The 12,358-nt window shown below is 35.2% G+C and overlaps 1 protein-coding gene across 4 annotated transcripts; it reads left to right on the forward strand.

The window, feature by feature from the left end:
• Nucleotides 1-407: 407 nt before the first annotated feature.
• Nucleotides 408-12,073, forward strand: LOC127788888 (protein THALLO). Of its 4 annotated transcripts, none has more exons than XM_052317552.1 (17): nucleotides 408-563; nucleotides 757-933; nucleotides 1,374-1,465; nucleotides 1,582-1,666; nucleotides 2,475-2,620; nucleotides 2,854-3,000; nucleotides 3,155-3,294; nucleotides 6,329-6,416; nucleotides 6,812-6,991; nucleotides 8,139-8,276; nucleotides 8,390-8,476; nucleotides 9,805-9,974; nucleotides 10,056-10,194; nucleotides 10,953-11,188; nucleotides 11,367-11,433; nucleotides 11,538-11,606; nucleotides 11,733-12,073. In XM_052317552.1, exons 2-17 carry the CDS (start codon nucleotides 822-824, stop codon nucleotides 11,862-11,864), a joined length of 2,028 nt encoding a protein of 675 aa, XP_052173512.1. In that variant the 5' UTR covers nucleotides 408-563; nucleotides 757-821; the 3' UTR covers nucleotides 11,865-12,073. The 4 variants fall into 4 exon arrangements, with proteins under 4 accessions (XP_052173512.1, XP_052173515.1, XP_052173513.1 ...); XM_052317555.1 differs by having other exon boundaries at nucleotides 8,390-8,467; XM_052317553.1 differs by having other exon boundaries at nucleotides 411-563; nucleotides 787-933.
• Nucleotides 12,074-12,358: the final 285 nt, after the last annotated feature.

Here is a 12,358-nt window from a genome sequence, read left to right on the forward strand (position 1 = left end):
TAATTTATTTTATTTTATATATTATATATGTTGCAAAACACATTAACACTATATATTTTTTTTAGAGAATATATATTTATTATATCTTATTTTTTAAGTTCAATTATTTATTATTAATTAATTTTATTATAATATATGTATTATAAAAAATATATTGATTAATTAAAAAGATTAAAATTAATAAAATTAGATATTATAATCCATTATTTATGTGCATATTTTTTATTTAACTATTTTTTTTGAGTATTTTAATATCATGTTATGTTATAATCATTATTTTTAATTATTGTTATTTAAAAAAATTATAAAATAGAAAATATTTAAAAAATAAAATAGATGGAGTATATGTGTCGAAAATAAAATAAAATTAGTTTATACTCTAATTTGTATGATATATAATAATAGTATTGTAAGTTGTAAACCTAGACTAGACTAGATTGTGCCATGTCAATTTGAATTGCAAATTCACAAAGCAATTTCAGCCTGCTGGAAGTTTGGAGCAGCTAGAGAGAGACTCATCGCCGCCGCCGCCGACCGCCGCTGCATCCTCAGCTCTCGTCAAGGTATGATTGTGCTATTTTGGGACTTTTTGCTTATCTGTGATATCTGCTATTTTGGAACTGGAGCCCGAGCCGAGCTCGGACTATGTTAGGCTCGACTCGAGCTCGAGCCTGAGCTCGTATTTGCCGAGCCGTCGATTGCAACACAGCAAGGTTTAGGGTTTCTTCTCGTTAATCACTCTCTCACACAAAGCAGCTGCTTCCTGCCACTCGCCAACTGCTGCAGTCTCTCTTGATTTTCTTACTAGTAGCTTGGAGGGCATGGGTAAAGAAGGCAAGAGGGGAAACAGAAACCCTTTCAAACGAAGAAAATCAACCCACCTTGAAGATGTTTCTGTCGCAAACAGCATGATGGACGATGAAATCGATGCCTGTGAGACCCCCATCCCTCTGTATCAAAATTATTACATTTAACCTCAATTTTATTGTCCAATCATTGGTGAAATTTGTCTCTCTGGTTGTCCTAATGAAAATGTGGGTTTTCAGAATTTCTTCTTCGTGTAAATGCGTTTGTGAAACTGTTTTTGGGAAAATTTCATGAAAAAGTAGTTTATTCCAATAACAAAGTAATTAATCTTTCAAATGTCTTATTTGTGAGTGCTAAAATCGAAATTCTAGGAAGGCCCAATCAGTAACGTGGTTGGCTTTTAACTCTAAATTATTTTCTTGCCATCTTCTTCTCGGAGCATTAAGCAAGTAATGTGTTTTTGTGTCCAGTAAAGTGATACTCTATGGCTCCAAGACCCAAATTATGAAATAAGTAACCTAAATTATTTACTTACGGGTTTTAATTTATTTGTTGTGTGGTCACAGTTCACAATCAGAGAGATATTGTTCCTTTGGACATAAATGACGACGTGGAAGGATCAGACGAAGCTGATGAGCACCCTGTACTGGATTTCGAGGTTAGAGGCATCACTGTACCTTTGCTGTAAATTTTGCTGCTTCATATTGTATACTTCAAGAAATTTTCCTTTTTTTTATGGTTGGAAAAACTCATTCCTTGTGTTGCCGTGTATAGGATGCTAATGATGACGAGGAAGACAATGAGAATGAAGATGATGACACTGAGGATGACACGCAGCTTACAGGCCTTGCTGCAAAAAGTGAGAACTGTACCTCATAATTTTTGGATTGTATTGTTCCATTGCTTTAGAATGTCCTTGTGCACTATTACTACAGATACTGGTTAAGTTTTTTGTTCTACATTGTTAAAATGCTGTTATGATATTTGCAAGTTGAAAATTGTTTGTTCTTGAATGTTACCATGGATCTCGATATGCCAAATTGTTCATCGTGCTGTGTCCTTGAATGTGATTATGAAAACGATATGCTGCGTTTTTATATCTTTTCTTCTTCCTTTTTGTATTTTTTTCATAAATCTCTAAGGGAATGATATTACGTAACGTGTAGGTTGTAAACTTCAGCTAAGAATGCCTCTAGTTAATATGTTCTACTATCCACGGTGTTTCTCTTAACAACCATGATTTTCAAAGGCGTTACCTTGATGAGCTATGGAAAAATTTGGGAATGGACTTCAGCATGAGATAATGTATTTTGGTATTATAACAAAGTCCAATTGCCTTCCCTAGGTTAGCAATTACACAATTATATGCAAGTTGAGGAAAATTCAATTGAAATTTACAGAATATTACTACTGCTCAGCTTAAGTTCACTGCTTGAACAGCTTTACTTAATTTCTGTTGTTACATTATTTTCGGAGTTGCATTTTGGGTTGCATGATTATGTTGCTCTATTGATTTAGAAGCAACGTATTTTTCTTTTGCCTTCCTCCTTTCCTTTCTTGCCTTGATTCTTTTTTTCTTTTCTGTGGACTGTTTATTTAGTTTCTTGTTCATCTTTAGCAAGTATTTTTCCCCGTGGACTAATTAGTGTATTCTAACTGATTTCTAGTTGCAAGGCAACAAAAATATTTAAAGTCTAAGATTGGCGGTGTTGAGGATGAAATGCAAGATGATGTTGAAGATGATGAAGAAAAAAAGGCAGTATGGGGTAGAAGAAAGAATATATACTATAGTGCTGATAATGTGGATTATGAGGTGAGAAATTAGTCTGTAAATACAGTGTTCCATTTCTGTTGTTTTTTTCCCCCTGGTAAGTAATATGGTGTTTCATTTCATTTCCACTAAATAGTATGTTAAGCAAAAGTCAATATTCCTATAAAGCCGACTTCTCTATCTAGTTATGGACTTTTAAAACTTTTATAGTTTCCTTTGTGGGTTGAGAAATTAACTTTGTACTGAACTCAAGTATTTTTACATATATTTTACAGCTGCAATCAAGTGATGATGAGCTTCTTGCCGAGGAAGAGGCGGAGGTTATGAGATTACAGAAGGAGAGAGCCAAGTTATTAACAATGGAAGACTATGGCCTTGAAGATGTTAGTCTAGAAGAGAGTGATGGGGAGCCAACACTGGGGGTAGGGCTTCCATATCACCTTTATTTTTATTGGTTGCCTTATCCTCTTTCTCTAAGGAACTGAAATTTAGAACTGGAGATCGTGGGCCTGGAATGACTTTGACCTGAATTTATTTGGATAATGCAAACTGTGGTCAAATTCTACGTTATTGCAGGAATTTATGGGTAAAGGGAAATCAAAATCAAAAGCTTCACTAGATAAAAAGGCTCACATTGACCCTGACGTAGCTTACGAGAAAGTTGAGAAAGACTTGAATGCTTTGTCAAAGGAAGAACAGATGGATGTTGTGTATAGGTGCGTATTTCTTTTCTGGTTTGAACTGTTAGGGTAAACTACCATACGTATTCTAATCCAATATTGAAAATTCTTGTTTACATGTAATTATTATAATGTTCAAGTGACATGAACTTGAACAACTTTTGCTCAATGCTTATATATATTGGTCAAATAAAAGTAATAGGTGTGAAATTGAAAGAAGATGAGTGCCTGAAAGCCATTTTAAAACCAAATGAGTGGCACCACATTCTTAGAATGCAATTAAAATATGTTGATACCTAGGTAAGCCCTTTTCTTTTCTTTTCCTCCCTCTCTATCTCTCATCCTTTTTTGTTTTAGCAAGGATTTTCATAATTCTGTAGGTGGAAGCCAGGAATTTAAATGGCTCAACCAACAAAGTAGAAAGCTTTCTTGCTGTTTTTCAGCACCAACTTATGTCCCTGGTGGTTCATGACTTATCTTAATTGAAGTTAGAATGCTACATGACTACACTTTGTCTTTAAAGTGTAAAATCATAAGCAGTCGGGGTAGGCATTATGTTTCAAGAGTGCTGGTGAAATTCTGAAGAACGGAACAATATAAGACTCTTGGAAATTTATCTTAAAAGAGGAAGGCTACCTTATATCAATTCAAAATTTCACCTTGCAACAACTAAGGTGAGGCGGTTTGAAGGAGAGAAAAAAAAATGGCTATTTTGCTTACAGGACAGTGTTTTAAATGGGAGATTAGATTTCAGAAATAAGAGCAAGCTCGACAGCGAAAGATTTTATGTTTTCAGAATTCTTATTTCAAGGTATTGTATTTTCCAATTAGTTAGGAGACTTTTACAGCTTAGTTTTATTTCCCAAGTCGTGCCTTTTGAGTTTCATGTCTTGTTTGGGAACCGTGCAAGGTACTGCGGTTTTTTCTTCCTCCATATTGTCTATGCTTCTTGGCCAACCAGACTATTATGATCTTAATAGGAAATGTGTCTAGGAGGCAGAAAGCAAATAGCATGCAAGCTGTGGCATAACAACTATTACCAATTGTTTTTCTTTTTCCTTTCATTTCAAGGAGAATGTGAAGAAATTTACTCCAACATTTGATGGATCTGCATAAATCAGTTATAATTACTATTATAAATCCTTTCTTGCCTTTTTGTTCTCAAAAATTGAAAACTTGTCCATTTTAGTTAAGGCTAGTGAATTCCTTTTATTAACAAATTACAAAGGGAACTTCTAGCAATAATTTATGCTGTTGATGATAGGAAGTTGAAGGTTTGAGTTCATTTAAGGCATGGTTTTTTCTTCCTCCAACTTTCCATTTATTTTAGAGTAAATTACTGAAAAAATGCTGAAACTTTGGTTTTGTTTCAATTTTAAAACGAACTTTGAATCTTTTCAATAATACAAAGGCTTTATGTTTAGTTTCACTTCTTTACGTACATTCTATTCTAAATATATTTGTTTGGTTTATGTATGTATATGCATGCACATTTATGCATAAAATATAGTTTTCCCAACTCATTATCCACCTGGGTGTTTAATGGTACAACCAAATGGAGCATTACAGTAATATAAAATTGAAACTAAACACAAAGTTTAGTATACATTTGAAAAAATTGAAAGTTTGTTATAAAGTTGAAACAAAAGCAAAGTTCAGTATCTTTTTGGTAATTTACCCTTTATTTCATCTATTTCCTATTCTCCATCTGTCTTTTGGGTTTTCTTGGAATATTGCCCAATATCCGTTCCGTTTCATGCTTAAGGCAAAAGCATTGGAGTCTTGAGTTTACTAGTTAAGCTCATACATGTATCATATCTTTCATACCCATAGGTAGTCAAATTTAACTTGCCATTGCTGTACCTATGGCCAGTAGTCCACCCTCTTCCACCTCTCAGCATTAATTATCTGAAGAGAATAGCAACTTGTCGGATTTTGCGCTGCTTTCTTCTTCAGTCCTGTTTCTGTCACATTGGACAATTGATGCTTGCTATTTGATGAATTTATTTCTCCCCCTGGCCTTGGCATGAGACTGACTGCTTGAAGTTTGGTTCTGGTAAACAAGCCTGCTGAGATAGTTCAATTTAATTATAGATAGATTAATTGCACATCTTCCGTAAATGGGATGATAGGACAAAAGTAGTCCTGCGCACAGATAATGTCACTCTCAGGGTACAGGATCAAGTTGTCAAATTTCTGTACGTTCTTTGATGTAAACAACTGAAATAAAAGTGTCCTCTATTTACTAAAAGGATTAATGAAAATTTTAAAGTGCAGATTTTGTCAATAATCTTATTTTTTAAGAACATTAAACAGCTATAGGACTTCATCCTTTTGTTAGAAGATCATACTCAACTGAAACTGCACCTTTTTACAGGGGTAGAATGAAGATAATTCTTCTTCCTTTCAATCTTTGGTTAGATTTTAGTTGCTAGAATATGGCCATATTTTTAGTGATTTAAATTCTTTAGTAACTGTTTGGGAACAAATTGAGAGAGTAGTTGTTGTAACAGGTTTGATTTGGTGTTTCATATGCTCTTAGATGCTGAGAGCAGACCCTGGATTGGAGTTCCTTCAACTCACTGCCAGTAGGTAGACAGTGAAGAAGAACCAGCTGTCAAAACATCTACTTGTTCTGCATTCATATTGATTTGGCTTTAGATCTTTACAATCATCTTACACAAATTCACATAGTCCACATGTATTTCTTCTTACATGATGAAGACTTTCTGGAAACTGCAAAAAGCCTCTTAATACTTTTTGAGGTCTTCAAAGTTGTCCTAGTTCTCAAAATATGGAGAGGCGGGGATCTTGAGTGGCTGCATTGTGTCAAACAAAGATGTGACAAGTTACATTGGATGTTTGTTTAAATATTTGTTTGCTAATTCAGTTCTGTGATTTGCAAGGCTGTGATATATGATATTTTCAAATAAATCTTGGAGGGAAAAAATGGAATTCAATTCACAAATTACAGATATCTTTTTTCCTTTCATTTTAATTTTTTTCATTCTGTAACAAATAGGAACTGATGTTACGTTTATAACTGTTATTCAATTTTGTTGTGCTATAGTTCTGCCCCAGAATTGGTTGGTTTGCTGTCAGAGCTGAATTATGCACTTGAAGAGCTTGAAAACAAAGTTGATCCACTTATAAGCAAGGTATACTGTCCTGTGATTAGTCGTCAGGTCTAAATCATCTAGTATTTGCATATATCTGTGTGAAGGATGGCTTCAGATGCATGTCCCATTTGGCATTTGATGGGTCAGTGAAAACTTTCTATTGTTGGATTATTAGATCAAATGTACATTTCTTGTGCTTGTGTTTTAGATTAAGTGCACTTGAAAAATTTTCAGAATTTTAATTGATATTTGATTTCAGAGGATTATTTCAATTTACACAGTATTGAATACCAGACAAATAGGTTCTCATCCACTGCACATGATTATGAGACTTTATTTCTCCTTTACAGTTTTGGATATGAATTTCCCTATAGGCATAAATTTGTTTGTCCCTCAGCATTTGGTGCTAATAATTACTTTCATATTATTTAAAGGTTAGAGAAGGGGGAGATAAAAAGGCAGGTGGTATGGATTATTTGGAGGTGAAACGGCTCCTGCTGCTGGCATATTGCCAAGCTATTATCGCTTATCTTCTTCTCAAATCTGAAGGTTTCCCAGTTCGCAATCACCCTGTCATTGCTCGCCTTGTAGAGATAAAGAGCTTAGTGGACAAGGTAATTGTTCTTCTTAGCTGGCTTGAACAGCTGTCTACAATCTCTTATTAACTTGATGAAATGATTTTCATTGCCAATATAATGCTGCCGCTGAGTTTTCCAATAGGGACGAGTCTTAGTAGTAGTAGTGAGATTGATCCTTTGTGATTGGAAGGTCACTGGTTCAAGTGGTGGAAACAACCTTTCTGGCCAAAAAAAGGAGGGAAGGCCTCGTGTAGATAAGACACTCCCCTAACCCTCTCTGAGAAGCCTTGTGCACTGTGAATGCCCTTTAGTGAGTTTTTTATTGAGTAACATGAAATTTCTTTCAACCAACCTTGTGTAATTGGGAAGACCTTTTCTGGTGATGTTTGGATGATTGGCTCTACCACTGGCTGGGACATTGTACCTTCTTGTTTCCATGCACAACAGGCCTCTTGCTACAATCTTTGAATCATTTTTTATGTATGCAACCTTTTTTTAAATTTTAGCTTTGAAATTTTCTTTTGTAATATTTTGTTATTGCATATGGGGTAACAGAATGTGACCCATGCATTCCTTCATTTTAGTATAAAAAATGTTACATATCAGTTAATTAGAAAAAAATTGTGTATTGTCCCAATTCAACCTATTGTTATAGCATGCTGTTATCTCTACTACATAGGATTTTCTTTCAACCAAAATATCTGTAAAACAAAGAAAGGACCCTTCATGGGGGAAAATCCTGTGCAAAAACGAATGGGACTGACATGGCCACTCTACATAGGATTGCTAAAATGACAGTAGATTCATTCACCTTTCCTATATTTCCTTTCTTCTCATAATTTTAGTAGCTGAGAAAAATGTTGATTTATCATGTCATTTTATGGTAAAATTGTGCCTAGTTATTGTTATTGTTAGATCAAAAAGTTATGCCCCCTAGCTCATGAAAGCACTGGTGACCAATTCTTCTCCTAATTAATACTGTCATTAGAAATTGGTTGTTATTGACAAACCTCATCTTTCTCATATGATCACACGTAACCGTGTCCTATCTTCCTTTTTTTCTTTACTTTTCCTTTTGTGCATTCATGAGTATGAGAAGATTACATGCTTCAAAGCAGTTCCTGCCATTTTATGTTCTAAATCTTAGAATTTACCTCTGGTTGCTTTGTGCTCCACTTTGCAGATGAAACAACTTGATGAAAATCTTCCATCTAAACTTGAGAATATGTTGAGCGGGAGAAATCAGACTGAAAATGTTGCACCAAAAACTGATTCTTCCATTCATTCGGTTTCATTTGAAAAGCTGGAAGCAACAATTCTGGTTAGTAGCTTGTGAATCTCTATTTTTCCTTGTAAATTATTTGTCTGGGGAGATTTTTTTAGTTGGAGATTAAATTCCGTTTCTTTTTTTATTTACACGCCATAAAATTACAGCCACATGAAGCAGGCCAGGTTTTAAAAGTGGATTCTATGAAGGATAATGAGAACAAAGAGAGAAAATGCAAGCATCTGGTGAGTCCTGTATGTTCAATCTGCAATGTGTCTAATTCTTTTGTTCCCCTTTTCTATTCATCCCACTCTCTTGCTTATCAATAAAATGGTTTCCAGCAGATATTGCAACAGCCATCACTATCTTCCTCTTCCTCCCTATAGTTTGTTTGCCATGATTTTCAGCATAATTTCCAAGCCATACAGGCTTCCTAAAAATGCTAACAGGATTGCTTCAGAAGCACCCGGGTATGGAAATGAATATGTAAACAAACATTGGATACGGTCATTTAAAAAAGATAAATGAATACAGATACATGGCAAGGACATAGTTATTAATACCATATGATAATGATGCTTGGAAAGCAGTATCAAAATAAGTTTGCTCAATGCCATTTTGTACCAGCTTGCTTTGGTCTTACTAAGATTTTTCTAGTTGTCTTATTGGCTATTTGTGATTTTTATTTTTATTTTTTTTCCAAATTTTCTAATTTAAACTTGTGTTTTTAGCATATCAATTAGAAATTTAGCGTTTCAAGTCATAAAAAATGTTATGTATCATTATCTCTTTATATATATTTGCACTATATTCTGTATGTATAATTAAAATTTTGCTTCATTGGTTTTTTATATGGATTTGTATTATCAATGTGACTTTTAGAAGTCAATTGACGTTATGAATGCAATGCTATTGACCCTAACTTGATTAGGATATGATGTAGTTAATGATGATGAATTCTTATAATAAAACACACAGCTTAATCTTTATCAAAGACATCAAAATTTCTTCATTAGAATTAAAAAGTAACCACTTAATATAGAAAATTCTTAAACTATACATTAAATAACAAATAAAAATTAGGATTACTGGAAGGATTTTAACTTGTATTTTGGATGTGTAAGTAATAAAGATGAGCTTTATGTCATTTTATGTATGTGCCTATATTTGTAATGGCATTGTTATGTTATTCTAAAATGATTCAATATTAAACAAATGAAAAATTCATAATATCATATTATGTAGATTAAGTTGTAGAAAATAACTAGCCAACACCTAGTGGGCTTATTGGCTTAAGGCTTGATATATGCGTGTGTGTGTGTGTGTGTGTGTGTGTGTGTAATGGTAGGAGTATGCAGATTACATAGGAGAAGGAATTCTATAGTTAATGAAATTATTTAATATTGATCCTTCAATCAAAGAGGATACTTGAGAAATGGAGAAATAACATTTTAGTGCCCATTTATGAGAACAAATGACACTATGGGGATTGTTGTCAGCTTCCTACTTTATTTTGTTTCTCCATGTTTACAGCCCAGCTATAAGCCATATAGGCTAACCCGGAGTTAATAAAATGTTGCAGAATGATCAAGTTAGTAAAGAGAGTGCTGAAATGCTAAAAATAAGAGCTGCCCTTGAGGAAAAGTTGAAGCAGAAGGGTATTTTCAGTTCAATTGCATCGAAGCCCAATAGGGTGAACCCCGATAAGGTGCAATCTGATAGGGTTCAGAAACATCAAAAACCAATTAATAGGTATCACTTTGTGCCAGATCGCTGCAAAATTTTATATTTCTTTCCCGATCTAGGATTAATTCTGCAACTTGCAATGGACAGACAACTTGAAACATTAGATGATTTTGATGATGATGCTACTGAGCCAGAAAGAGGCACTCATGGGATGCGCAAGGGGAATGTTAGTTCACCTAAACTTTCCCAGCTTATAACACTTCACACTCAGAGGAATAAGCCAAAGGTACATGCCTTTCTGTCTTCTTGTACGCCTTTTGATAGTATTTGCTAGTCTATTTATAGCCTTAATATTTGACTTTGGCTTGCACATAATCAATTTATTGCTCCCAGATTTGAAGCCTTACTGTTGTGAAATGTCGTCCAGTTTATAAGAACACAATAACTGTTTTCGTTATAATTTTCTAGTCTGGTTTGGGATCAAGCTTGTTTTCATGCAATCTTGTGATTTGAAACAAAGATCATATTTGTGTTTTGAAATGACCTTGGTAAGAGTTGATTGTGCTGGATATTTGAAACTGCTTATTATTCTTTGACAGTTTGGTAATGAGTGCTCGTCTGCCTAAGGTATTTAATGTTCTGTGCTCTTCTCCTTTAGGTTTAAGAGTTAGATCATATGCTAAATTCCAAAAATTGATTTAGATGGTGATTGCTCACAATAAATTTCTAGGAGGATCAGGACTTGCACAGGTTTGTCACGTTGCCATCTGCACCCCAGTGGTGAGACACAGGCACTTTGATCGCCTGATGTTTAAATTGGTTCTTGGACACCCTATGCAAACCTAGTACCTACTATTACTTTTGTTTGGCCTTGTGCCTTGTTTCTATACAACCTGTTGGTTGTCTCTGGTCAGGTGGCAAATGTTGTTCTTGTTCTTTGTTTTCTTATTTTCTATCTTGTAGATTTAATATAATTGATTCTAGAGGATCAGGCAGTTGATGGATTACAGCTCAAAATCTTATATTTATGAACCTCTGTGACAGGTCTTTTCTGGCGACTATGATGCACCTAAGCGGGATGATATTGGAGAAAGGCGAAGGAAGCTTGAGCTCCGGGTTCTTGCAAGAGCTGGAATCAAGCCCACTGACGATGATGAAGATGAGCCCAGCAATATGCAGATGGGCAATGCCGAGGAACCATCATCCGAAGATGAGTTTTACCAAGAAGTGAAACAACAGCGGGCTGAAAGACTTGCTGCAAAAAGGGAGAAGTATTCAAGGTTTGTTGCTTTGGTTGTTTTAAAAATGCATGAGAATTATTCTAGCACAAGAACTCTAAGCATGTTTGCGGGCATGCAGTTGTATGAGCTTTCTTATTCTGCTCGGTTGAGAACACGTTGGTGTTCTCCTAGTTCCTTCCGATCATTTTTTTGACCCCAAAATTGCTTTGATTTTCAGACCCGTGGCAGTCCCATCTGTGCCCGAAGAAATCCCAGAAAATGGGAAGCGGCCAATTACTTATGAGGTAAGAAGCCCCGTGACTGGCAGCAAGCTTGCTTTGGTATATAATTTTCCAGCATTTATATTAATACTGGAAGCCATATATTTTGGTGTTTACCACACTACTAGATGGAGAAGAATAGAGGACTGACTCGTTATCGCAAGAAGCTGACGAAGAATCCCAGGAAGAAATACAAGGTATTTAGTGCGAATAGTCAGCAACTTTTGTCTTTGTGATCGCATTTTCACATTATCATGTTACTCGCTCCATGATATTTGTTTTGCTGGCTCACTTCCAATTCTTTCGGTGCCTGCTGCATGCAGTTGAAGCACCAGAAAGCAGTGGTGCGACGAAAAGGGCAGGTGCGGGACATCAGGAGGCCTACTGGTTCGTATGGTGGGGAAGCCTCTGGCATTAATGCTGGAATCAGTAGAAGCATCAGATTCAAGTATTAACGTAAAGTCCATTTGTTCCATATCCATTACATTCAACTTTTCCGGGATACCCAGATGGGATATCTGTTTCAAATTTTGCCCCTTTTCCCCCCCTTCCATTAAAAGAAAAGAAAAACTAGGGTTTTAGGTGAGCCATTGCTTTTCGGTGTTTCAAAATATTTTCTTCTCTGAGGACGTTGAAAGTTACAGATTTTCCAGTGTTTAGAGAACCAGAAGACTATACCAGAAAAACCGAGAACTAGTCAACGAACCGATCTAGTTGGCAACAAAAAACCGGATGTTGCAATACTAGGGTTGTAAATAAGTGACTACTAGGAATGTCCAAAAACAAATGAAAACATAATAACCATTGCAGGGCAAGAACAAACTGATCTAGTGGCGATGGAATGTTTATGGGTTTGGGTGGATTCAAAAACTGGCAAACCGAGATGATTGGGTCAGTTGGGTCTTTTTTTTTTTTTTCTCTCTCTCTAATTTAATACAAATTTGGTCAA

This window comes from Diospyros lotus, chromosome 13 (assembly GCF_014633365.1).
Source record: "Diospyros lotus cultivar Yz01 chromosome 13, ASM1463336v1, whole genome shotgun sequence".
In the NCBI taxonomy this organism is placed as follows: Eukaryota; Viridiplantae; Streptophyta; class Magnoliopsida; order Ericales; family Ebenaceae; genus Diospyros; species Diospyros lotus.